The following is a 12,329-nucleotide window of genomic DNA, read 5'->3' as shown; positions in this document are numbered from 1 at the left end:
CTTGAACTCTAAAACCTCTCATTAGGGGCTAAAATTTCTCAAGAATGTAGTTTAAAGCCTTTATGTGGGAATTTCACCTACTATGTCTCAGCTCCTTTATTTAGCTGGTGACCAAGCACCCAACACAGATAGAAACTTTCTCTTAGGAGTTTAAAATGCTTCAGTGATGCACAAGTTTCAGTGCAGTATTTTAGTGAGAGAGATTTCATGCAGATGTCTCCATTTACATGTTTACCCTTATAAATTAGAGACCAGGCTTCTGGCGTAGATTCCTGTGTATGAGTTAAGGGAAAAGTGCAACTTGACAAGGTGTAAGGCTTTTAGTCTTCCTAGACCTTCCTAACAGGTGCGTTTGTGGTGAAGCAGGGCAGCCAAGGGGATATAAGCTGTCCAGGTTGCAGATCTCTAGCATTAAGGATCAATGGGAATTTGAAATGAGCCAGGTTGTATTTCATGGGTTTGTTCTGTTACCCATCTCTACCATACTATGTTTATTGTTTGCACTGTAACGTAATACATACTTAAGTTTCATCTGGAAAGAAAACTTGCTGACAACTTTTGTGTTCGTGTAAGTATGCCAGCTGCAGAATCAGAACCACTCCCAAGTGCTGATCCAGTCTTAGAAAAACAACTCCAGGCGATTCCACACAGTAATGTTCTCAGTAATCAAACATCTTATGTTATCTGTGTCTTAAGTTCAGAAAGACTTTAGAAAGAGTCTTAAAGCAAGTGTATTTACTCAGAGAAATCACATGTGCAGGTCATCCCTGGAGCTTTAGCAAGAGTGCGCCTGTACTTCAGAAATACCTAAGTATTTTTTGGCACGGCCTCTCTGACCTTTGGCTGCAATCCATGGTGAAGTGCCCCACTGCAGTTCTACCCTTGTGCCAGCGTAGGCAATGCAGCTGGAGAGTGGTGCTTGTCTGACAATGTACTGATTTGTTGCCAGTTCAGACCCAACTGGGTGAACTCTGAGATTAGGAGATCTTTTCGGGGGGGGAGAATTGGGGCTGGGTTTTTAACGATTTGTTACCAGTGTGATTGTATTGCCGCTCCCTTTTTGCCACACAAAACCTGTTTTGCCTGCCATAGGCTCTATTTTACTTGTACGCAGAGCATGTTTTCTTTGCGTTTCTGTTTTAAACGACAGTCCTCCTAGCTTGAGAGGACGCCTGGCTTCCTAATGATAGAGCAGCGCTTAACTTGCAGCGGCAGTTAAATCATTACTGAACTACAAAAATAGATACCAGTTAACATCCATTTCATTGATACGTAATGGAGGCAAACAGCCTTATGCGACAGCCTTTTAATCTGGGTAATTTTGAAGGGAGGGGGGAAATTAATTACAGTGGCAGGAAAATGAGAACTTTATGTGGGCATCTTCTGTTTCTGCTATTTTGTATCAGCTGCTTCCACCTGGTGGCCTTTTTGACAAGAATCCTTTCCCCCCAAAAAATAAAAAGGCTATTTAAAGCACAGATGTGTCTTCTAGTTGAAAACAAGGTGAGGCTGTGGAGCAGCAAAAGGATAAAGGAGTTCCTATAAAGTTTTGTGCTCAAGCAGCCTCAGCATACTAGTGTGACATAAAACATGTTTAAAATGAATTCTCATGAAGTAACTGATGTTTTTTTTTTTCCAATAGTGGCTTATCAGATACAATAATATTGGATATAATATCCAACTACCTGGTCCTTCCAAATAGAATTACAGTCCCCCTTGTCAGTGAAGTGCAGCTTGCTCAGTTGCGGTTTCCTATACCAAAGGTAAGGATGTTTCTGTTAATAATCTGGAATTTTTTTTGTAGTATTTATTTTTAAAGATGGGCACATATATGTGAATTTCTAAATATAGTTATTGCAATAGTACACAATATCATAAATCCAGTCACTTAAAAATAAACAAATCCATTTATCTATGGAGTTAATGTTTGATGATAACAAAAACAAGGGGGAGGGGGTTATTTTTCTGTCTTGCTAGAATCTTTCATATATTACCTAATGAAGTAAAGTTCAATTGTATAAACTAAAAATTAAGTAGCATGTGTTTTATTATTATCATCTCAAATTATTATTAGTGCTCTTCACTAAAAAACTGTTACTACTTATTACTACTCATTTCCAGTACCATGGAGTTTCTTGATGTAACTGGCATGTTTCTGATTGCTRATGACAGTTTTTCTTTTCCGGAATCTGAGTACTAAGTCTGCTGTGTATGTGGATCATCATTGATATCCTTCCATTTACCATGTCCATCTTGCTTTCTGCAAGTAGTAGGAATCCAAAATAGAATTATTCTTGCTACAAAATATTTGGAATACAGAAAAATATCCAAATTAGGAGATAAGTTTCGTGTTAAGGAAATAGCAATTGAAATTTTAAAAAGTATATTGCATAAATTGTGGTGACATAAAGGTTTACTATTCAGGTTACTAGATAAACAGATTTTTTTCCTTTTTCAGGGTGTTCTAAGGATACACTTCATTGAAGCCCAGGACCTGGAGGGGAAAGATACTTACTTAAAAGGGATTGTCAAAGGGAAGTCAGATCCTTATGGAATCATCCGTGTGGGCAACCAGATTTTCCAAAGCAAGGTCATCAAAGAAAATCTCAATCCAAAGTGGAATGAAGTTTATGAGGTATAATCAGTTAAAAAGTCATATTGTGTGTTCTGTAAAGTTGTGTTCTAAAAACTGTTTTACTAGATTAAATATTCTGAGTGTTTCCTTGAGAAACTTCTTGTTGTCTCCCTATAGAACCCCAAAGTTCTGTAACAAAACAGAAACTCCCTATTGATTTGTACATTTTTTTTCTAGATTGAGCCTCAATAAGTCTAAAAACCAGTCTAGTCCCTTAATACCAACAAATCGTATCTCAAAAGCTCTTAAATTGCCCTGCTCATAATAGATTACATATTTTTAAAGCATTTGGTTATTGACATGTGTTAATAAATTCATGGAAGCATTGCCGTTCAATATTTCGTTGTTACTCTGACATTCGACAAAGCTAGCTTGTTTTGCTATTGATGGTGCCATCTATGTTATTGTACTTCCAGGCCTTAGTATATGAACATCCGGGACAAGAGCTAGAGATTGAGCTTTTTGATGAAGATCCAGATAAAGATGACTTCCTGGGAAGGTAAATGTTATGAAGAATATGTTTTTAGGTATTGACAAAGAGATTAAGTATTTTGGTGTAATCTTTTTAATTTTTATTGCATTTTTTATTTCTGCTATATTATTCAATTTATAAATTACATATCTTTTCAAAATTCTGATAGTAAATAGCTTTCTAATTCTTTGGATTCCCCATGTATATAAATAGATGTATTAAAAATATGTATGGGGTATATGTGTGTATGTACAGATATATATTTATACAAAAAAAATAAGGTAAGTGTTGTGTGTATCCAGAAAGAAAAGTGTGTTTTTTTTGTTTTTTTGCTTTCTTTAAAAGAAATTAACCCTGCTTGCTTTAATGTTCTTAACCTAGCATGAAGTCTTGATTATTTGCTCAGGCAAGATTGATAAAGTTTTATAACTGCATATCTTCTTCATCTGCATAGTTTTAAAAAGGCTAGCTCAGAGTTTATTCTTCTCTAAAAGCTGATCTTAGCAGTTTGATTAAAAAAATAATTTTGCTGTAATGCTTTTACAAACATTGCTCACTGTTAGCTTCCATAGGCCTACCTCTAGTGTTTACCCATAAACATATCTGGGTTTTAGTCAGCTTCTTTCTCCAGTAATTTGTCACCTTTATTTCTTGCAGAGTTTTGGAGCTTCCCATTGTTGCTTTCCATACAGAGTAGAACTCCCTTATCTTTCCAGCTCCTTCTCTCTTAACAGGAGCAACAGTACCTACTTCTCCTCTCATTTATTTAAAGAAGTAGGTAGTACCAAGGCTTCTTTTCTTTGCACTTCCCTAATCTTACACTGAAGGGGGGGGAAAAAGCAGCAGCTTGATCATAATGGGTACATCAGTACTAGTAAAATAAAAGGCTAAGGCAAATGTTCTTGCACTGGCATGCAGTTGTCTGTACTGCTTAATTTTTAGCTCACTCCCTGGTTTAGCCTGTGCAAACTAGCACTCTCCTAGACAATGCCAAAGCATGAAATGGGTCATAGGGTATGTCCAGGGGCTGTTTCCAATGGGTAGTTTGGATGTGGTCACTATTTTGAGAGTTTAGTCATATGTATGCGAGCCATAATGTGCCAGTTGCCCTTCAAGCTACAAAATGGGCTCTAGTATAGGCATATTTTCTATTATTCCATATCCCTCCTGTTACAGCTGTTTCATTCCCTAGTTCTTCCTCTATTGCTGGCTAAAAGAATAGCACTGTTCTGCTCTCTTGCTCTCAGTAGAAGCCTCGACATTCAGCAGGCACAGGGCGGGTGGGGTCAGTTCTGTATTGCGGCTTTTGCTTCTCCCCTAAAATACCGTGGGATTTTTTTTGTTTGTTTTTCCTAGTCTGATGATAGATTTAATCGAAGTTGAGAAGGAGCGTCTTTTGGATGAGGTAAGTATTTGGTAAGTTTTGATAAGAAACATACGCTGTATGTTTAGTTGTTCATCTTGTTTTTTGTTTTCTTTTTTTTATGGAGATGGTTCCTGTATCCCTTACATGCAAGAACAGCCCTAATGCTATAAAAATAGACTCCCTGACCATCAGTGAAGTGGTTTAGGGGATATCTGAATTGGTGGAAGAACAATGCAATTCTTCTTCTGTCTTGGCGTTTAATATTGCTACTATGTTAATGTAAAAAACAGTGACCTATGTATTTGGCAAGGATTTTTTTCTTCTAGGAGAACAGCTGTTTGCTTGAATTAACTACTATTAGACTTAGTAGATTAATTAAACTAACTTACTGGAAAATTGAAGTTTTGTCCTATATGTAAGTGAGATTTTATAGTAATGTTATGTGGGGCTTGTATTTCAAGAACAGTCTTACAGAACTTACAGATTTGGTATCTTAGAATGCTTTTATTACATAGTGTGAAGGCCTGCATGACCATTTTTGTATTATGCAGCTGAATAGCTATTCTTTGTCTTAATACTTAGTGTAACTTTGAAACAATTTTAAACAATGAATCAGATCTTTTCAGGTTATGCAGATTTCAGCTCTACTGGATTTCTACTGTGGTTTAACATTTCTTAAATGCCCTAAAGAGCCAATTGCAGTCATATGTATTTGTTTGGTGACAGGTTATTTCACATTACTTTGCTTAACTTTTAGTGGTTTACTTTGGATGAAGTGTCCAAAGGAAAATTGCATTTAAAACTGGAATGGCTCACATTGATGCCAACTGCTGAAAATCTAGACAAGGTATTAAAGGAACACATTATATTTTATCCTAATCTTTACTTTTCCTTTTTTTGTTAAAAAATACAAGTAATTTAATTCTCTAGCTGTGATAAATTTGGATAAACCTGTAATTTTATTCTAGTGTAACTTTCTTTACAACACATCAATCATACCTTGACAGTGTGCTTTTGTGGCATGGGATTTTAAAAGGCTTCTTTTTCTTCTTTTCTCTTAATGTTACAGTTTGAGAACATCCACTGACATTTCATTAGATTGGGAGATAAAATTGGCCATGATATGTAATCTGTCCAGTATTTAAAAAAAAAAAAGGCAAACTAGGGATTGGGGTGGAATTTGTTGAAATATCTATATCTGTATTTATATAGAGTCTTTAAAAGTTATTGCTTTTTTATGTGCATTTGTGAATGTTTGGGCTTGGGGAGATATTCTTAAAGTATTTTTCAGGAATGGGGCTGAAACGATACCATGTTCTTGCTTGATTTGCAGAGGAAGGCTTACAGTATATTTTTTGGTTTAGGTGCTAACAAGCATTAGAGCTGATAAAGACCAAGCCAATGATGGGCTTTCTTCTGCATTGCTTATTCTGTATTTGGACTCAGCAAGAAACCTGCCTGTAAGTCATATTCTGATGGATGCCCGTTGTCATGGGTATCTTGCTTACTTCCAGCATGTCTTGCTTGGTAGTGTGCCACACTGCTTCACTAACACACATTATGCCATGTTTTCTCTACCTGTTCTCGTTTCAAAAACGTGTAATGTAAGGTCCACATTTCTAGTAGTATGGTATTACAGATATATATCTAATAAACTGTTACTCTTTAATCAGTGTGAATTTTCTTTAAAGAATGCTCCTTTCCTGGACTTGAAAGGCTGCATGTTTTTATTATTCAGTGTTTTCCATAAATAGTATGGGATCAGCATGGGGAATTAAAAGGAATTAACTGGGAAAAAGGAAGGCTACTTCCTCAGTAAGGTAAACTTGCTTGCTTTGGTTTAGGATATGTGGTAGATTTGAAAGTGCTGAAGTCCTCATCATGAAATTAATAGTGTCCAGTTGATGTTACAGTGGCAGAATACTTGTATGTGATTTTTGTCAGGTTGTCGTTTGAAGTATCGTTCACTTGCATGTGCAAAGTGTACGCACAAATAAAACGTCCTGTTTCTGTCGTTCTGTGGATTATACTATGAGAGTCTGAAGTAGCTTCTTTTGACAAGCAGAGATTATTTTGTAGTTTATTTCAGGTTAGTAAATTGCTGTTCATGGTTGCAAATAATAGCAATAATAAAGTAAACCATACCACACAAAGAGATGTGAAACATAACACTGAGTTTTACTGTTTTTTCAGTATTGTTATTTGATGAGAAATTCTGGAAGCATTCACTGAAATACTAATAAAACAGTAAAGTTTTCAAGGCTTGGGGGTTTTTTGATGCATTTTACAAATTTCTCCACTCAAATTCCCATTAAAATGCAGCATCAAACAGAGGAGTAACAAATGAAACCGTAGCAGCCTTAGCAACTTCCATCTCTGACTAGTGATTTCATATAGTAAACACAGTATGTTTGGAGCTGTGTAGAGCCGGGTTTGGAAATGGTAGTAACAGGTTGTTTTAGAAGCTAGAGAGATGTAGATCACTTGGATTTGAGTCCTGCATTATCTTTTTAACCTCACTGTATTGAATTGGGGGAACCTGTAGCATAGCAGAAATAGAGTAGAATTCAAAGATGATGCTGCAATTCAGTTAATTGGTGTGCTTAACGTTAAGTTCAGAATATTGCAACACAGAAAAATGTCTACCATCTCTTTTGTGCTAAATTAAATTGGACCCACTTTTGTATTTTCTTTTTTGACTACTGTATTTTACTCAAACTGTTTTGTTAAAGTACAGTAAAGCCTGTTACTTAAAATGACTAGTTCTGTCATCCACAATTTTCTATTTTTTTCTTACAACCTTGTTTTTCTTTATTAGGTGATCTTCCCTAGCAAATAGTCAGAGGCTTTGTCTTAAATTTAGTTTTTTCTCTCTTTTTTTTTTTTTAATGCAAATATTCAGTAACATTGTCTACTTCCCTCAGAAAGTTTAGGTTATAAGTCTTGAGTTCTGCCTACTTTTTGGGACAGCATTTTCATTCAATGTCTTACAGTGTCTAAATAGTTATTACTTTTAACTGGTAGATCTCTGAACTCTAGAGCAACTGAGGCACAGAAACAGGAAGTTCCCTGCACAAAGCTGCCTAGTTAGCAAACCTGGGAACAGGCGTCCAAATGGGATGGTTCCATCTGATGGTCTGTCTACAGTGCAAGATTGCCTGGGTGGGGCTGAGAGTAAGGGTGGCTGTAGCTGGGCACCTCTGCCCCCCTCTTTCTTTCTTTCTCTACCACCTCAGAAATTTGCTACCAGTAACTTGGTACTTAACTTCAAGTCATTTTCTGTCCAGAAATGTGTGTTAAGGAATATGAAAAGTAGCACTGAACACTGGAAAATTTCATTTTACAAGTTTACAATCATAATATACAATACTGTGTTAAATGCAAATTATCTAAAATAGATATGGAAAGGCTTCAGAGTTAGATAGGGGAGGAAATATTATGGGAGGACATCTCTTCAATTCTCTCACATGAAGATTTCTGTAGATTCTGTAAAAATACTATCATAGAGCTGCTGGAAAGATTGGAGCAAATTATAGTGAATACAACTTCTGTATGTCCATTTGATTCTGATATGGAAAAACATTTGCAAGATAAAACAAAGTGCAGTGGCTCCTCTTGCTGTGTTTGTATTCATTGATGGGGATCGTGCAGTTAAATAGTAAAATTAATTGATGTCATTGCTTGTATTTGTGGGGAACAAAAAGATAAAAGAATGAAGTCTTACTGTTAAAGTTACTAATATAACAGTCAGTGTAATCTTAAAGTCTTTTGTCCACAGTTTTAATGTTAATATTAAAATATTTTCTAGATGACTAACTACTTTTTTACTACCTTCAAAATTAATTTCTTAAGTTATCATTGATCACTGGTACATTTTAGATCTTGGAGTCAATCATATTTTTCTTTGGTTATAGTGGGTAATCCCCATCACAGGCACTTCTTTTACATAGATGCATCATGGTTGCTTCTGAAACAATTGGGATGATTTATTTGAAATATGTTTCAACAAAATAAAAATGGTATAGGAGAAGGCTTGTCCCTCTAAATTTACTTAGTTGGACCTGCCATATAAATACAAACTACTAAGGGTAAACCAGGAAAATGTTTCTGTTTACTGAGAGGTAGCTACATACCTACAAGGTGCTAACATATTGTAATAATTATGAAAAATATAAAACAAAAATAATCCACCTTGCTGTGCTACAGAAAACCTTTTAATAGATGAAACTATAATGACAAATATTTATTTACTTTTATCTGCTGTTTTCTCTGGAATCCTTTGACTGTTTTCCTTAATTTTCCTGTGTAGTAAAGCTGCTTATGCATTCATTCTGCCACAATCCCATCACTCTGCTTTCTCCTTCCATTTCCATCTTCCTAAGAGTATCTACGAGGGAAACTTTGGGTGTGGATACTTAAAAGAGAGGAGAGCATCGGGACTAGTCTTTTGTGAAAACACTACCTCACTCTATAGAGCACTATTTGTGAGTTCTCTGGTATTATTTGTATTGTATCTTTTATCTGCCAGAGTGTGAATTAGTGCTACTAAAGCCACTCGCTCTAGTGGAATGAGAGCATGCAATTTGTTTTCCTGCATGGTTTCAACAAGTGTGCATTGTTTTTTGTGCTATTTTTATTGCATTTTGAAGGCTGTTTAAATTTCATTGATCAGCATATCATTGGGTAAGTAATTAACTCTTTATGATTAAAAACCCAAGATAAGTTTGTTGTAAAAGCTCTTACACTTAACTTCAATTGCTGATTCACAGAGAAATAAAATACGTACTGTACCAGCGTACTGTGTGCTGCCAAATTGTTGGCCTTTATTGCAAAGAAATGAAACTGTAATAAATATTACAACTGGCACCCCTACAGTATTTTTAAAAGGAGTGTGTTTGTAAGAACTTGCATCCTCTCCACACTGATTCAAGTACTGCTTAAAAAATGTGTGTGGTTCTTTGTGCTCCCCAAACTATAAATTCCCTTGTAAATTCTATTTCACTCCATTATGTTCCTTGTTTTGCAGATTCCCAAGCTCCTTTTCGTTTTTTGAAATTAGTCTGTAGTCAGGGAAATCCCAGTTTAGGGGGAATGACCAATTAATATTTTTTGCTCGATTTTAACATTATAAGATTATAAGAAGCTAATGTGTCTCTAAACGTCTTGCACTTAAATCTTTAAACACATACTTTTGTGATCTTCAAAAAGAATGGGAGTCAGTTCAGAATCAGAACTGTTTCCCCAGAGGGAGCTGGGGGCGCCCTTGCAGCTTGTGCAGAATGATTGGTTGCTGGCTGGCTGATTTTGATTCGTACCATACTCTTCGATTTAAAAAAAAAAAAAAAAAAAAAAAAAAAAAAAAAAAAAAAAAAACCACCCCTTTTCGATGGTCCTTTCAGTTAGTTTTTGTGTGGAAGTTCATTTTGAAGTATCAAACAACTTACCTCCAGTACCAAATTTTGTTTAAATTTAATGAATACATATGCACTCCATAAGCATAGTTATCTAAAGTTAGAGAGAAAAACCCATAGTTTATAGGTGTCCTAAGGATTCAAACTATGTATTGTATGGTTCAGTTATTTTCTTGGTATTAAAACTGGTAGGCAATTGCTGTTCCCCTTTATTATTATTATCTAATTTCTTAAATAATATTTTAAATATTTGATAAAACTGTAGCACTCATGTTGTTATCTTAGGCTCATTGCTTTAGGACATACCGTCTACATATAACAACACCCATTTAGATGCTGGATAAAACTTTCTAAATCCCCAAAGCATGAGTCCGAGTTGAAAAGCAGCAGTTCAAGATGACCGTGTCTGGATTGCCTTCAGCAGTACTGTTAACTGGCATGTGGTTGCACGAGTGCTAGTGTTGGAGCAAGCCGGGGACAAGGTTTATGGCTGGAGACCAAGGGCCACAAGTGGACTGTAGTAGTCCACAGTGAATAACAGCTTCAGCAATTGTAGAGCTTCACTTCGTTCTCAGGGCATCTGTAAACAATTTGACGAAAATTCACACCCCTTAACTTCAGATACCCAGCTGACGTGTCTGGGTGGTTTGTGCGTGGGGAGAAGGGAAGGAGGGGAGGGCTTAAAAAGATGACTCCGTTTATATCTAATGGCAAAGGAAAAACTAGTGTCTTGAGTGCTCTGAGTTGCTTTCTAGATGCTTTTACTGACTGCTGGGAAAATAGACTTGTGACACCTAATTAATTTAAACTACAGATAAGGCAGATTTAATATCAAAGCGTAAATAGTGCTTTTAGTATAACTTCCAAAAGTGTATACCACTAGTTTTACGATACATTACCATTAGCTCGTAATGATTTTTCTTTTGATTTGGAGTGTATATAACATAAATTATACTTTTTTTTTTTTTTAATCAGCTCTATCAGATCAGTTTCTGTCTTCTGGTTATCAAGTGAGGATGTGCTCAAAGATTTAGTAACTTTTAAAACCTCATTTGAACCCCAAGCACGAGTTAGTGAGTCAAAATAAATAATAATGAGTGATATTTCAAATCATATCAAATCCGTACCTGACTTAAGATCAAAACATCTTGTTAGTTGTCATATAATTTATGGGATTGTTATCAGGATTTGCTGCAAAGGCATTGGTCCCTAGAGAACACTAACATGAAGTTTGATTTATTCTACTGTGTCAGTTACCAGCATAGTCCTTGGATATCTGTCTCCTTTTCCTGTAACTGCAGAGAAGCTAATAACTGTAGTGAGACAATTTTGTCACCAAAGGCAAACCTCTTACGTGGCTTTTCATAGTGAATACTCCCTCTTCTTCTCCTAATCTCCTCCTGCCCAACCTTTCAACCTCCATCCTCATAGACCTTCAGCTCCTTCCCTTCAATCCTGAAGCCTGGCAAGGCTGAAATATATTTGGCCCAGCTGATGTCCCTCCTGGCCTATCCTTGCTGTGATTCTGGAGGAATCGACACATGTTCAATAGCCAGGAAACATTGTTTGGCTGCCTTTATAATTTATCAAATAGGTTTGTTCTTGACATCTAAAATACTTTGATGCAATGAATAATTTAGGGGAAAAAAGTGTATTGAATGTGCAGTTGAAAACATGCAGGAAGGAGTGACATGAGTGACAGCTGTAAGATCAGTAACACTGTGGAGTTCCCATTTCACAGGCAGAAAAGTTGCATCAGATGTTAACAGCAATGAGGTGTACCAACAGGGAACTTCAAAACAGCAAGAAGATGGTGGAAAATGTGTTTGCTTATTAGGAAGAACTGGGAATATATATGCTTCCTTACAAAAACTATTTTGAATGCAAAAATGCTCTGGAGAACACCTTTACATTAAATAAGTTCCTCCATTATACTAATAGCCATATAGTCATTGTTTATGTCTGACAACTTGTATCTTAGCTGGGAATTGAAGACATTTCTTTAAACGGCAAGCAGTTCCTGAGGCTGTCCATGTTTGCAGTACAATAATCTTAGCCCCTAACATTTCTAGATAAATAGCTGTGGAAGACTTCTTAAAATTATTTTAAGCAATTCACGATTTAAAAAAACTAAACCAAGATGTAATCCTCTCATTTTTCTCTCTATTTTTCTCCAATGAATTCCATCATATTGTCTAATCCTTCTGAAACAAGTTTCAAACCCAAATGTCAGGAATCTTGCAGTACATATTGGCCAACATTAGGATGTGACATCCCAAAAGAAAATGTAAAAAAGTATTTCTGTAGAACGAATAAATCTCTCTCTAAATGTTAGTTACTTGTGCATTTGAATTTCAGGAAGGCATTTCTTCTGGCATAGCATTAGTAATATTGAATTCTGTTCATAATCCCAGGTCATTATGCAAATTTTTGTGTTCCCACATA

General features: G+C 35.9%; 1 protein-coding gene across 5 annotated transcripts in view; it reads left to right on the top strand.

Moving 5' to 3' along the window:
- ESYT2 (extended synaptotagmin 2) overlaps nucleotides 1-12,329 on the top strand; it is a 65,705-nt gene that overhangs the window by 34,816 nt on the left and 18,560 nt on the right. For 4 of the 5 annotated variants that reach the window (XM_026069233.1, XM_026069231.1, XM_026069230.1 and 1 more), the window contains 6 exons: nucleotides 1,643-1,763; nucleotides 2,459-2,635; nucleotides 3,052-3,134; nucleotides 4,464-4,512; nucleotides 5,231-5,320; nucleotides 5,838-5,933. In XM_026069233.1, coding sequence (XP_025925018.1) covers nucleotides 1,643-1,763; nucleotides 2,459-2,635; nucleotides 3,052-3,134; nucleotides 4,464-4,512; nucleotides 5,231-5,320; nucleotides 5,838-5,933 — 616 coding nt within the window. The remainder of the gene's footprint in view (nucleotides 1-1,642; nucleotides 1,764-2,458; nucleotides 2,636-3,051; nucleotides 3,135-4,463; nucleotides 4,513-5,230; nucleotides 5,321-5,837; nucleotides 5,934-12,329) is intronic. The other variant, XM_026069232.1, reaches the window with a different exon arrangement.

The sequence above is a fragment of the Apteryx rowi genome, unplaced genomic scaffold, assembly GCF_003343035.1.
Source record: "Apteryx rowi isolate R43461 unplaced genomic scaffold, aptRow1 scaffold_29, whole genome shotgun sequence".
Taxonomy (NCBI): Eukaryota; Metazoa; Chordata; class Aves; order Apterygiformes; family Apterygidae; genus Apteryx; species Apteryx rowi.
The sequence above is the reverse complement of the archived record's forward strand: the minus strand, read 5'-3'. Positions and strand labels throughout refer to the sequence as shown.